General features: G+C 46.5%; 1 protein-coding gene across 2 annotated transcripts; it reads left to right on the top strand.

Moving 5' to 3' along the window:
• Positions 1–492: 492 nt before the first annotated feature.
• On the top strand, positions 493–11,049 carry LOC127228855 (lysosomal membrane ascorbate-dependent ferrireductase CYB561A3). Of its 2 annotated transcripts, none has more exons than XM_051193945.1 (6): positions 493–671; positions 4,662–4,860; positions 7,171–7,379; positions 8,015–8,169; positions 9,008–9,164; positions 9,718–11,049. In XM_051193945.1, exons 2-6 carry the CDS (start codon positions 4,677–4,679, stop codon positions 9,739–9,741), a joined length of 729 nt encoding a protein of 242 aa, XP_051049902.1. In that variant the 5' UTR covers positions 493–671; positions 4,662–4,676; the 3' UTR covers positions 9,742–11,049. The 2 variants fall into 2 exon arrangements, with proteins under 2 accessions (XP_051049902.1, XP_051049903.1); XM_051193946.1 differs by lacking the exon at positions 493–671 and adding an exon at positions 743–762.
• Positions 11,050–12,495: the final 1,446 nt, after the last annotated feature.

The raw sequence follows: 12,495 nt of genomic DNA on the forward strand, positions 1-12,495 counted from the left end.
TTAATGCTCCCAACAATCTGCATGGTAGGAAAGAATTCTCCCCTAGCTACAGGCAGGGACACCCGGTTAGAGTTCATGCCAAACGCATCATTTAGCAAAACTCCATCGAGGGCCACTGTGAGCATCCCTTCGCTCTAGCGGTTTCCTTACCCTTCCCAATCCTCCCACAGGTCGGATGCCTCGGCAGAAAGCCCACAGCAAAAGCAATAGCAACAAAAAATCCTGACTTCTGGCCCTCTACGCTCGGCTCATCACCTAGGCTCACCTCAAAGAACCAACGTCGGTTGTCATGGGGACCCAGTTTCGGCTTCCGGAAGCCAACTTTAAATTCCGGAAGTAGATGGCTAATTGCCCGCCATGTTTGCGCCTTCGCTCTCCTGGGCCTGCCCTGTGCCTAGTTGTCCCATGCCCTCTTGCTGAGGGCGGGCCCTAGGCGAGAGGCTGTTAAGGCCAGCATTTCTCCTTCCTTAGGATGGCGGTAGGGCTAGACACAAGGCCAACAGGGCGCAGTGCTCCTAGGAATCTGTCCAGAAACTACCCGGGAACTCGCGCCTTGGCACACAAACTTCATTTCCCAGACGCCCTAGCGAACCATCGGAAGTGCCCGAGCGTATAACATTCCAGGCAGCGCCCTCTGTAGCGAATCCCGCGGACTGCAGGCTTGCCGGAAAGTGAGTTTTTCAACGTATGCAGGAGCCTGGCTAGTTAGTGGCAGCTGGTCGCAGAGACCTGGCCCCGAGGTGTCGCACTGTGTGGTTAAGGGTGAGCCGGGACATGGGTTCCAGTGGTGGTTCCACTGCTTCCTTGCTTCGCGCTGTCATAATCTGGCTGGCATTCAGCCTGCTTTTCCTTTTAAGAATTGGGCGCTTTCCGTTTCCCTTCCATACTGCAGGTGGTGTTTGTAGAGGCTTTCACGCTTTTCAGAAGTCTTATCTAAAACTTGCTAAGACCAAGCTGACCAAAGGGGTCAGCGTCGTACCCCTTGTGTTTCAAACAGATCTGTCTGAAGGACGAAGGAGCAGTCTGTGAGCACTTGTGCTAAGGTGGAATTTACTCACACCCCTGAGTGGAATACTATAGGTCCCTTACTTCTGAGTCTTGCACATTGGAGGAACTCCCCTTGGAAATGAGTTCTGGGAACTGTGGACAGGACCTGGATGCCTGTACCAGGCTTGTCTCTTGCCTTAACCAAGTCCCTCTCCTTTGGATACCAACTTTGCAGTGCTTTGAACTGTTAAGATATGGGTTAATAGGATTTGAACTCTAAACCTGGAGACCAGGATTCTTAATGTCTTTGAGGAGAGGGCAACTAACTGTCCCTTGGTCTGGGAAGTAACTGCACCTGGAGTACAGCCTTTTCCTGAGAAAAAGGACTGAATGGAAGATTCATTTCTTACCCCTGGTTCTGGTTTAGCTCAGCCTATGAGAATCCTTTAACCAGAGAATTGAGGAAAACATTAAAGAGATAAAGATTAGGAACACTTCTTAAACCCGGATAGATAAATGACACCCCGTAGGCCACATCTAACCCTGAGTGGCTTCTCCACTTTTAAACTATGTGGGGGGGTATTCTGTGAAATGTGAAAATCATATGAAACTTAGACATCAGTGTCCATAAAGTGTTAGTGAGGCACAGTCATGCTACGTTTTAAAGATACTCTTCTTGGCTGCTGTTGTATTGCACCAGCCCAGAATGAATGACATAATTGTGGCAGAGACTTTATAAGCCCTCTAAAGCCCAGCGAGTTTGCTGACTCCCCTCCTGAGCATGGGGCTTGGCAGAGTGAGGGTGTGGTGCTCATGTTTTGAAATCCTAGTCCAAAGTGCTCTCTCAGTACAAACGCTCTTCCTCCACATGTGCACATGTTCTTTCCCTTGCTATTGCTAAGTCTGCTACATAGTGGTAATTCAGGACTTCTAAGAGGTGTAAAGGGGATGAGTACAGTTCCTTATGAATTCATAATTTATTTATTTATTTGCTTTCCCGTTTCCCTTTTTTCCTCAAACATACACACACACACAGTGAGTGTGTGTGTGTGTGAATGTCACGTGTGCAGGTGCCTGGGGAGTCTAGAAGTGGGTATTTGGTCTCATGGAGCTGAAGTTACAGACAACTGAGCTGTCTGATGTGCTGGGAACTCAACTCTGGTGCTCTGCAAAACCAATATATACTCTTAATTGCTGAACCCACCCCTGCCCTTTTATTTTTATTTATTTTTTTTGTTTTTTGTTTGTTCGTTTTGAGCTAGGGTCTTATATAGCCAAGGCAAACCTTAACTATGTGCACGTATCTGAAGATGACTCTGATTGCTGGGATTATAGGTATGAACTACCACTCCCAGTTTTAACTTTCAGTACAGAAGATATGTGGAGTTTATTACAGGGTGAGATGCGGGCACCCTCAATTGAGGGGTGAAGTAAACAGTGTTCAGAAAGAACATTTTATAGACCACGTTTCAAGAGGTAAGAGTGGACAATGGCAAAGGAACCATTGCCTCCTTTTTTTCTTTTGTAAAATGTAGATAAATAAACTATAGAAATCAGTATTGTCAGATGACTGGAACATTTCACTGGAGGAACGGAGGTTGTGCTAGGCAGACACTTGATAATCCCAAACCTTTCTTGCTCTTGCATGAATCAGGGAAGCAGCTCTGAGGCTGGGTAACAAATCCCTGGACCCAGTAAGTAGCTCAGTCATGAAACTTGTTTGTTCTCTAGCCCTCATCCCTTTCTCAGAGGTTGCTACTACCATGGGTCTCCTTGTGAGAGTTCAGCATCTGCTGTGGTTGGATGGATAGCCGGCATGGTGTACATATAATCTAGGCTACTGAGAGGCCTGGGAAGGCAGGGGGACCATGATTCTGGTTGGGGGAGTTGGTCTCACTATGTTGTCAGGCTAGTGCTGAACTCCTGTACTCAAGTGATCGTCTTGATTCAGCCTCTCAAGTAGCTAGTAGCATAGGTTCCACCTTGCCTAGCTAGCTAGGTTTTGTTAGTGGATGGCTCAGTGGTTAAGAATGCTGGCTGGCTGCTCTTGCATAGGACCTGAATTTGGTTTCTAGCACCACAACTGACTGACTGTAACTCTAGCTCCAGAGAACCCAACAAACACTCTCTCTCTCTCTCTCTCTCTCTCTCTCTCTCTCTCTCTCTCTCTCTCTCATTCTATGATAATAATAAATATGAAGTCATAATACTTGACTCTCAATAATGTCCTTACTTTTTTTGTTTGTTTGTTGATCACCATAAAGGTCTAAGACTTTAGAGCCAAATAGACAAAAGATTTGAAGCTCCTGTGGACTCGCTCAGTCCTGGTGCTAGACACTTAGTATGTCTGGGGTTTAGTTGCTTTATGTATAGGGTTGGGTGATAGTCCTCACAAAGTTATCAAGAGGAGTAAGTGATACCATGGGCCAGTGTCTAGTGCTCTCATAGCTGGTGCTCAATAGTTTTTATTGCCATGCTTTTCTTTCAGAGAACAAGTCTTGCAGTGTTTTCCTCAGGGTACTCAGACTGAAAATCAGAGATCAGGCCGGCCTTCTCTTGGGTCCGAAGATGAGGATTTGGGTATTCCTCCTTGGTACTATTGGTTATTCTTCCTGTTACTAGAAACAGGTCTGGGACTTTGCCCACTTGCATGGCTCTCTCTCTCTCTCTGGGAATCTAACTCATGACTTGCTTATACTAAACAAGCCCCTGTCACTGAGCTACAAATATAGCCCCTTGCCTGGTTTTTAAGAATAACTGCTTGTGACTTAAATATTCACCAGAGAAAGCCTGAAAGCCGAGTTGGTTACTGGTAGAAATCTAAAAATAATCACTTTCTAGACCATGAGTTCTTGCTTCCTCTTTTCTCCTCTGGACTTTCCCCAGAAAACAGAAAGCAGAAGTCTCAGGTGTAGAAGCAGCTAAGGGGTACCTTTAGTCAAGGAGAGCAGTGGAGGGTCCTGGGGTTGAGGCCTGGCCCCATGGAATTCATCCTCTGTAAGGAAGACCTTTATATACAGAAGTGGGAGCACCTCGAGCTTTTTCACAGGTGATACAATGCTAGGGATTGAGCCTTCCTAGCCAAAAGTCTAGAAGATTATAAAACTTAAAACTTGGGGTTTGGTTTTGTTTTTTGTTTGTTTACTGTGGTTGGTTGGTTTTTGTTTGTTTGGTTTTGGGTTTTTTGTTTGTTTGGCTTTTTGTTTTTTTAAGACAGGGTTTCTCTGTGTGGTTCTGGCTGTCCTAGAACTCACTCTGTAGACTAGACAGGCTCTGACTCAGAGATCGGCCTGCCTCTGCCTCCTGAGTACTGAGTGGTTTTGCTGCCTTGTGTTGGAACCCTAGGCCAGGGAATGTGTGGTCTAGGCATTTAGTGTTTTGATGTGTCTCTTTACTGGTGTGCAGTCATTTCTTACCTCCTTCTGTGTGGGGAGGCTAATCAGTACCCAGGATGTGAGCCCAGGGCCCTGTCATCTCACCAGAGCGGGGGGCGGGGGCGGGGGGGGGGCCTCATTCATTGTGAGCTGACCTCAACATTGAGGCCATCTGGGGACAGGGGAACTGAAGCAAAAGATTCCATACCACAGGTAGAAAGAGAGGTCAATGTCACTTCCTTTAGCTGCTGTGTGGGTTCACCGTAATTAGCCAGGTCATGTGACTTCTGCTTCTTCTAGGAGTTCTTGATCAGAATGGCTTCAGGACGGTTTTACCTTTTCTGCATGGTCCTGGGGTCCCTGGGATCAATGTGCATCCTCTTCACCACCTATTGGATGCAGTACTGGCGTGGCGGCTTTGCCTGGGATGGCAGTGTGCACATGTTCAACTGGCACCCCGTACTTATGGTCTCTGGCATGGTGGTCCTCTATGGAGCTGGTGAGTAATATGTTCACAGTGTAAGGGGCCTGAGCAGGGCAGCACTTACTCTCTCCAAGGATGATATTTTGGGGGGTTGAGTTTGAGGCTATTATGGCAGGATGAATTGGGTTGTTCCTGGGACCAGCTATCATTTGGGGGAAGAAGTAGAATGTGTAGGGGCAGCTTCACAGATACTCAGAGACAGGGTCAGTGAAACTTTCTGTAAAGGACCAGACCATAATTTTTCAGGTTTTGTAATGGTATGATTTAATATGTATTGCAGTTACTCAGTTCTGCATTGTATCATGGAAAACACATAAAACACATGAATGTAACTGTGTCCAATAGAATGTTATTCACAGAATTAGGCAGCAGGCTAGATTTGGCCTGGCACTGCACTTTGACTCCTGCTCTAGAGAACAAGAAGTTGAAGCTTCTTGTATTACAGTTGAGTAGAGGATCCATCTTTGCCCCATGCATTCAAATCTGTGTCCTGTAACATGACAAGTGGAACCCTGGTTGTAGGATGGGGATGATGATAGGGTTGGCAAAAGCTGCTTACCATGTATATGTCATACATATCCCCTCTGGTTTTGACTTTTTTTATGATGTATATGTTGTATGCAGATGCATGTGCACATGTGTGTATGTATGTGAAAGCTATAGGACAATCTTGGGTGTCATCCATTATTAAGCACCTTTAAGTTTTTCCTTTTGTTTTTCAATTTTTTTAAGACATGGTCTTACTGTGTAACCTGGCTGTCCTTGAACTCTCTCTGTAGACCAGGTTGGCTTTGAACTCACAGAGATCCACCTGCTTCTGCCTCTCAAGTGCTGGGATTAAAGGCGTGCACCACTGTGCCTTATCCTAAGTTCTTTCCTACATTATTTATTACTGATGTGGTGGTGGTGCTATCTTTACTGTGGGTTCTAGGTATCAAACTGATATTAGACTTGTGTGGCAAGTGCTTTTACCTCTGAGCTATCTTGTGAACCCCATTTTGTTTGTTTGTTTTTTTTTTTTTTTTTTTTTTTTTGAGGCAGGCCTCTTCACTGACCTGGGGCAAGGCTGGTCTAGGCATCCTGTCTCTGCTTCCCCAGGGCTGGGATTATAAGTGTGGGTTTTGAAAATAAACTCATGTCCTCATGCTCATTCAGCAAGTACTTCACCTAGTGAGCTGCCCTCATCCCCATTCCACCTCCTTGTTTTTTTGAGACAGTGTCTTCCTATGTAGCCCAGCCTGGCTTTGACCTATGCTGCAATCCTTCTGTCTCAGCCTCCTGGGTGCTGGGTGCTGGGATTACAGGCATGTACGACCATGTTTGCTTTCCTTTTTTTTTTTTTTTCTTCTTCAAGACAGGGTTTCTCTGTATAAGAGTTCTGGCTGTCCTGGAACTCTCTCTGTAGAGGAAAGATTAAAAGCATGTGCCACCACCACCAGGTGTCCACTCTGTTCTTAGAGCAGTATGGGGAGACCATGCAAAAACAGTGCTTATCAGCCCACAAAGCTGCATTCAGGATTGAGACAGGACAATTTGGGAAACTGTTCCTCCCATTTTAACTGGCCCTTCTTGTCTTAGTTCCTGGCCAACTGCCTCCCACAAATAATGGGAAGGTGGCAAGTACTGAGTAGTCTTGGTTGGGGTTTCTATTACTGTGATAAAACAGCATGACCAAGAGCAACTTGGAGAAGAAAGGGTTTGTTTCTCCTTAACTTTAGTCCAGAGGGAAGAGAAGTTAGGGCAGGATGGAAGCAGAGGCTGTGGAGGAAAGTGACTTAGGGGGTTGTACCTCATGGCTTGTTCACCCTGCTTTCTTTGCTTTCTTCTTAATCTTTTTAGTCTTTATTGTATGTGCGTGATTGTTTTGTCTGCATGTACATCTGTGCACTGTGTGTATCCAGTGCCTGTAGAGGCCAGAAGAGACTGGGACTGGAGTTACAGATGGCGTGAAACTGTCACTTAGGTGCTGGGGATTGAACTCAGGTCCTCTGGAAGAGCAACCAGTGCTGTTAACCATTGAACCATCTCTCCATCTCTGCTTTCTTATACCATCTAGGACCACCAGCCCAGGGATGGTATTACCTCCAGTGATCTTGGCCCTCCCATATCAATCATTAACAAAGTAAATGCCCTACAGACTTGCCTATAGGCAATCTGATGAGAGGGGATTTCTCAGTCGAGATTCCCTCTTCTCAGATAACCAGCTTGTGCCAAGTTGACAAGAAACCAACCAGGACAGGAGTTGATGTCCTGACACTTATGTGGGGCCACATCAAGGGAGTGTAAGGTGATGTGGCCAAGCTCTGGAACTGTTCTCTCCTGCAGCCTCACTGGTCTACCGCCTGCCCTTGTCGTGGGTGGGGCCCAAACTGCCCTGGAAAATTCTCCATGCAGCACTGCACCTGCTGGCCTTCACCCTTACTGTCATGGGGTTGGTTGCCGTCTTTCAGTTCCACAACCATTCAAAAATCACACACCTCTATTCCCTGCATAGCTGGCTGGGCATCACCACTGTCATCTTCTTCGCCTGTCAGGTAGGTGCCCTCTGCCCTCTCATTCTGAGTCCTTGTGGGTACCATGGGTTCTGGGTGTGGTTCACCAGCCTCAGCTCAAAATATTCTCTGTGCCCTCATATCCTGTAGACTCAGCTATTTAAATGGCCATGAGAGTTGGAGTTCCTACTCTTACCTTGTTCCTTACATCTGTTGGACTGCCCATCCCTCCTGACTTTGTCATCCCACATGTCATGCTGACTCCAAAGCATCCCCTTTTCTGCTTTCTCTACTCTTTCCTCTCTGAACCAAAGCAGTTCTAAAAGGATTCAGTATTCCAATGCCAGTCCTGTACTTGAATTGTTCATGACCCAGGACTGACAGGCATTGAAAGCTAACAAGGATGACAAGGTTTTCGGAGTATATTGCTGCAAACCTTTCACACACAAGTTGCTAGTTGCTTTCACACACGTGTGTAATAGAAATGGGCAGATCACAGTGAGGTGTGGTGTGTTCTTGGGGCTGTGCATGGTGGCAATGTTTGAATTGAAAAAGAAGGGCCCGAGGACAGTGGCCAGCAGGAGTGATAGATGTGATATGGGGGGTAGAGGGAGTGATAGGTGGGTACAACTGTAGTTAACCAGTAGCTTCAGGGACTTACTTCCTTGTGTCTACAGTGGTCCCTGGGATTTGCCATCTTTCTCCTGCCCTGGGCATCTCAGTGGCTGCGAAGCCTCCTGAAACCTGTGCATGTCTACTTTGGAGCCTGCATCCTTTCCCTATCCATCACATCTGTTATTTCCGGCATCAATGAGAAGCTTTTCTTTGTTTTGTAAGTCCTAAGGGGCCTCTAACACTAAGGCATATGGGAGGGAGTAGAGGCTTCAGGAGATGCATCCTATAATCACAGAACTCAGCCAGCAGAGGCCAGGCTCTGGGCTTGAGTCCATTCTGATCTGGAAGGTGATAGTGTGTAGGTTGCAAGTGGTAACCTATCTGAACATCAATAATTACCAAGCATCAAGTGATACAGCACCCACTCTTTGTCAGAAGTTGCTAAAAGCACCCTAGCTTTATTCCTCTTAAGCATTTGGTGCTGTTGTCACAGGAGTGTAATGAGCTAGGCACAGTGGTGCCTGCTTGTAATCCTAGCACCACAGGCAGGCAGATGTTGTGAGTTCAAGGCCAGCTTGGTTTACATAGTTAATTCTAGTTGGGCAGGTCTCCATTGTGAGACCTTATTAAAAAAAAAAAAAAAAAAAAAAAAAAAAGTGTAGTGAGGCACAGAGTAACTTACCTAAGAGCACACAGCTAGAAAATGTCAATCTTCCTCCACGGCCTGTATGTCTAACCACTGCTATCCTGGGTTTGGGGGCAGTATGGTAAAGTGAACAGCAAATAAGACTAGAGATCAGCCTTGGGGTTTAGATCTTGGTTGTGCTATGTACTGGTTATATAAATGTGGTAGGTTCATTTCACTAGGATCTTTGTTTTTCTCATGGAAAAAGCATTTCAAAGTTCTTGCCTGTCATTGTGGTAAGGACTTAGGAAGCATGTTAATTCCAGGTCATAGAAATCTAGTCTCCTGATAAGCTAAAAAAAAAAAAAAAAAAAAAAAAAAAAAAATTAGAAAATTCTTTCAAAGACCTACATTATTTTGTCATTTTCAGGAAAAATGTCACCATGCCCTACTCCAGCCTGCCTAGTGAGGCAGTCTTTGCCAACAGCACTGGGCTCTTGGTGGTGGCTTTTGGCCTACTGGTTCTCTATGTTCTTCTGGCTTCACCATGGAAACGTCCAGATCCAGGAGCTCTGACTGACAGACAGGTATGGCTGTTTGTCTTCCATTCTAGGTGGGGTAAGGCCAGGTCTAGAGAAGGTCCCAGGAAGGACTTGTACCTTGCTGAGAAGATTGATCCTGTAGCTGGGTGGAAAGCCAAGCAGCTTGAGGATGGAGATTGAATGGTAGATGGGGACTCTGGCATCAGAGCAGCCAAGCCTGGGAGTGACTTTCCAAGCTTCCTCCTCCCCTGCAAGAGTCCTTGGCTTTGTGAGATGACACACGGAAGGGCTTGAGCCTGTTGAAGAAGTCTGCCAGCTCTGTGGCTAGACTAGTGGGACCAGTGCTTAGTGACACATCAAGGACTGAAAGCAGGTTTTGCCTGTGTTTGGCTACTGAGTCTTTCTGCAGATGTGGGAAGATGTACTATGAATCAGTGGCAGGGACTTTGGGGCTTTCCTGAAAGATCTGGTGGCTCGGCTGGGTTCACCCTGCAGGGGAAGGGTCTATCAGAGCACCTTAGGCCTGGTGTGCCTCCTGAAGCTCAGGGGCTCTTTCAAGGTTATGCCTTTAATCCCTGTGCATCTTCCTTCTTTCCAGCCTCTGTTGCATGACAGGGAGTGAAGCTGGCAGGGGCTTCCAGGAACAGTCGGTGGTGCAGTCTCTGCTCCCTCAGAAGCTCTTCTGTACTTGGAGCTCCTGGCTCATTTCAGCAATCAACTTCTCTTGGACCAGAGACAAACTTGTTACTCCAGTTCCTGACTCTCTCCAGCCACTTGCTGTCCATCTGCTTTTCTTGATGGCTTTGACTTGTTGGCATTTTACCCCCAAGGGCCGCCTTGCCTTGTTTCATGTCTCTTCTGCTGGTCTACAGAATGGGCTGCTTTCTCCTCATCACTCCTAGGGATGTGGTAGAAGCCAAAGCAGAGGCCGAAATGTAGTTCATACAGGCAAGATAGGAAGTCTGCTGTCTGTGGGAGCGTTTGTGTCCAATAGGTAGGGTTCCTCAGCTCTGTCCTGGATATGCATTTGGGTGAGCAGAGACATTGGGAGGTACTAATAGGGTAGTAACAGCAGGAGAGGCTTTGCAGAAATCAGGTGCTGGTCACTTGAGCTACTCTGTTCTCTTTGATGTACTGTGTTGTATATATTGTGACTATGTGGCTCCCCCTCTTCTAGTTGCTGCTTCAATTGCTGCCTGGATCTCGCCCTTTCCCTGTGACTTACATGCCTGTCCCCCTCAACCAACCCTATGCGCCCTGGTAAACTGTCCTCCCGTGAACAGAGAGCCTGACCCTATAGCCCCAAGTGATGAACAACAGAGGTTTCTGTGACCTTCCTTTCTGTCCCCTTGTGGGTATGGGCTTTCTTGCCTCTAGTCATGCTCTTCCCTGAAAGGGTCCAGCCCACTATGAAATTGAAACCAGCATTATGAAGCAGTTTGCTGGGCAGAGTTCTGGGAGCCACTGCTGACTTCAGAGGTGTTCTTTATTGAGTACTGGGTGCTTTTGTCTGCCCCTGCCCCCTCCCCAAGCCCACCCACCCTCCCTCCATGGTATGCCAAAGAGTGAGCTTTGCTCTTCTCCTGAATAGAAACTGGGTAGAAGGGAGGAATCTTGCCCCTCTGCTTTGTATTAGCCCATGGCACTTCATACCTTCTTAGATAAGCCCTGCGAAGTCCTTGCAAACTCTTGTGCTTAGCAGACCAGTAGGAGGAGTTGGGTTCCTGACTCCCTACAGATAGTGATCAGGCTGAACTTCAACCCTGTTGCCAGAAATTGTCAGGAGGCTGGCATGGACTTCCTGACAAATGAAACCTGCACACCCTTGGCATTACTGTGAGCACTTGGGACATGTGCTGGTTTACTCATGAGTGGGTCTTCTACTTCTTCATGAATCTGGTTTTTATTAAATGTGTTTTTAAACACTAAAGGCGTCTTCTTATTTCTCATACTTTGGGAGGCTTGAAGTCCAAGATAAAGGCAACAACACGTGTCTGGTGAGGGCCACTCCCCACTGTCTTCATACTGTGGTTTCACATGGTGCAGAGTACAAGTTGTTCCCAGACTCGTATAAATGATGGTGCATCCCATTCAGAAGGGTCCCACCCTCACCCATAATCACTTACAAAGGTCCTGCCTCTCTCTTGTTATTTTTGAGACAGTGTCTCAATATGGAGTCCTGGCTGGCCTGGAACTTTCATGTAGACCAAGCTGGCCTCAAACTCATAGAGATCAACATTCCTCTGCTTCCAGAGTGCTCAGACTAAAGGCTGTGCCTCTTAATTCCATCACATTAGGGATAAAGTTTCAAGCATATGATTTCTGTTGGAACACAGAAGTTGTCTTTGCTGACATGACAATGTACTCAAGTGAGAGTTTTGGCAATTTACAAAGGCCTCAGGACAGACTTGACCCTGATAGATGCAGAGGAGGGCCAACCAGAAATCCATGATTATATTCTTGGAATTGCAAACTACTTAAATTTGAGTGGTGTCCTTCTCCTTTCATTAGGGGAGGGGGTTCCCTCCCTTAAGTCTGGAAAACAAGACTCAAGAAGGAGTGAAGGTGGAAAGGCAGAGTTGGGATCCACAAGTCATTGTTTGATGCCAACTTTTTCCTCCCTGTTGTCCACATGTCTGTACATGCTGACAACTAGCTTTGTTGTCAGGGACTTCTGATGGAGCAGGTCCACAGGTCAAGGGGTTTCAGTGCCTAATCTGAGAACACAGATGATGGGTCCCTTAGCCATGTCTTAGTCTAGCTGGCTATAGGAAGGGGGTGTGCCTGACACCAGTGCTAACACTTGCTCTGGTGACAGCACTAAAACACCAGGCTGCCAGGTCCTAACACTCACCTGCGTCTTCATGTTCTTATAATGGTTATCATTCTGAAAAACAGAGAATCTTATTTTGTGTATGTAGGCATGCTTGTGCCACATCACATGTGGAGGCCAGAAGACAGCTTTATCTCCTGACACTTAATGGGCTCTGGTGATCAAATTCAAGTTGTTAGGTCTTCAGGCTACTACCTGCTGAGCCATCTTGCTGGCCTGAGATTGGTATCATTGAGTTTTATAGATCTCAAATAGGCAAATATGGGCATGCTTTCCCATAACTGACTTAAAACAGAACCAGACTTTACATGGATATGACCTATCAGTGCCTTGAATCACTTCTCTACACTGAGGATGTCATGCCTGGTGTGAGCTCTGTCTGTCTTAGGCATCAGTCTTTCAACTGGTCAGGGTATAGGCAATGATTGCTCTAGAGCAGTGCATTGTGACCCCTTTGGCAAACCTCTAACTCCAAGAAAACTTACATTATAATTCTTAACAGCAAAATTACAGTTATGAAGTAGCAATGGGAATAATCTTATG

Source organism: Phodopus roborovskii, unplaced genomic scaffold (assembly GCF_943737965.1).
Source record: "Phodopus roborovskii unplaced genomic scaffold, PHOROB, whole genome shotgun sequence".
In the NCBI taxonomy this organism is placed as follows: domain Eukaryota; kingdom Metazoa; phylum Chordata; class Mammalia; order Rodentia; family Cricetidae; genus Phodopus; species Phodopus roborovskii.

Coding starts and splice junctions, on each gene's coding strand:
- LOC127228855 (XM_051193945.1), top strand. CDS start 4,677: ATGGCTTCAGGACGGTTTTACCTTTTCTGCATGGTCCTGGGGTCCCTG. Junction 7,380..8,014: donor TCATCTTCTTCGCCTGTCAG/GTAGGTGCCCTC, acceptor TTGTGTCTACAG/TGGTCCCTGGGATTTGCCAT. Junction 9,165..9,717: donor GAGCTCTGACTGACAGACAG/GTATGGCTGTTT, acceptor CCTTCTTTCCAG/CCTCTGTTGCATGACAGGGA.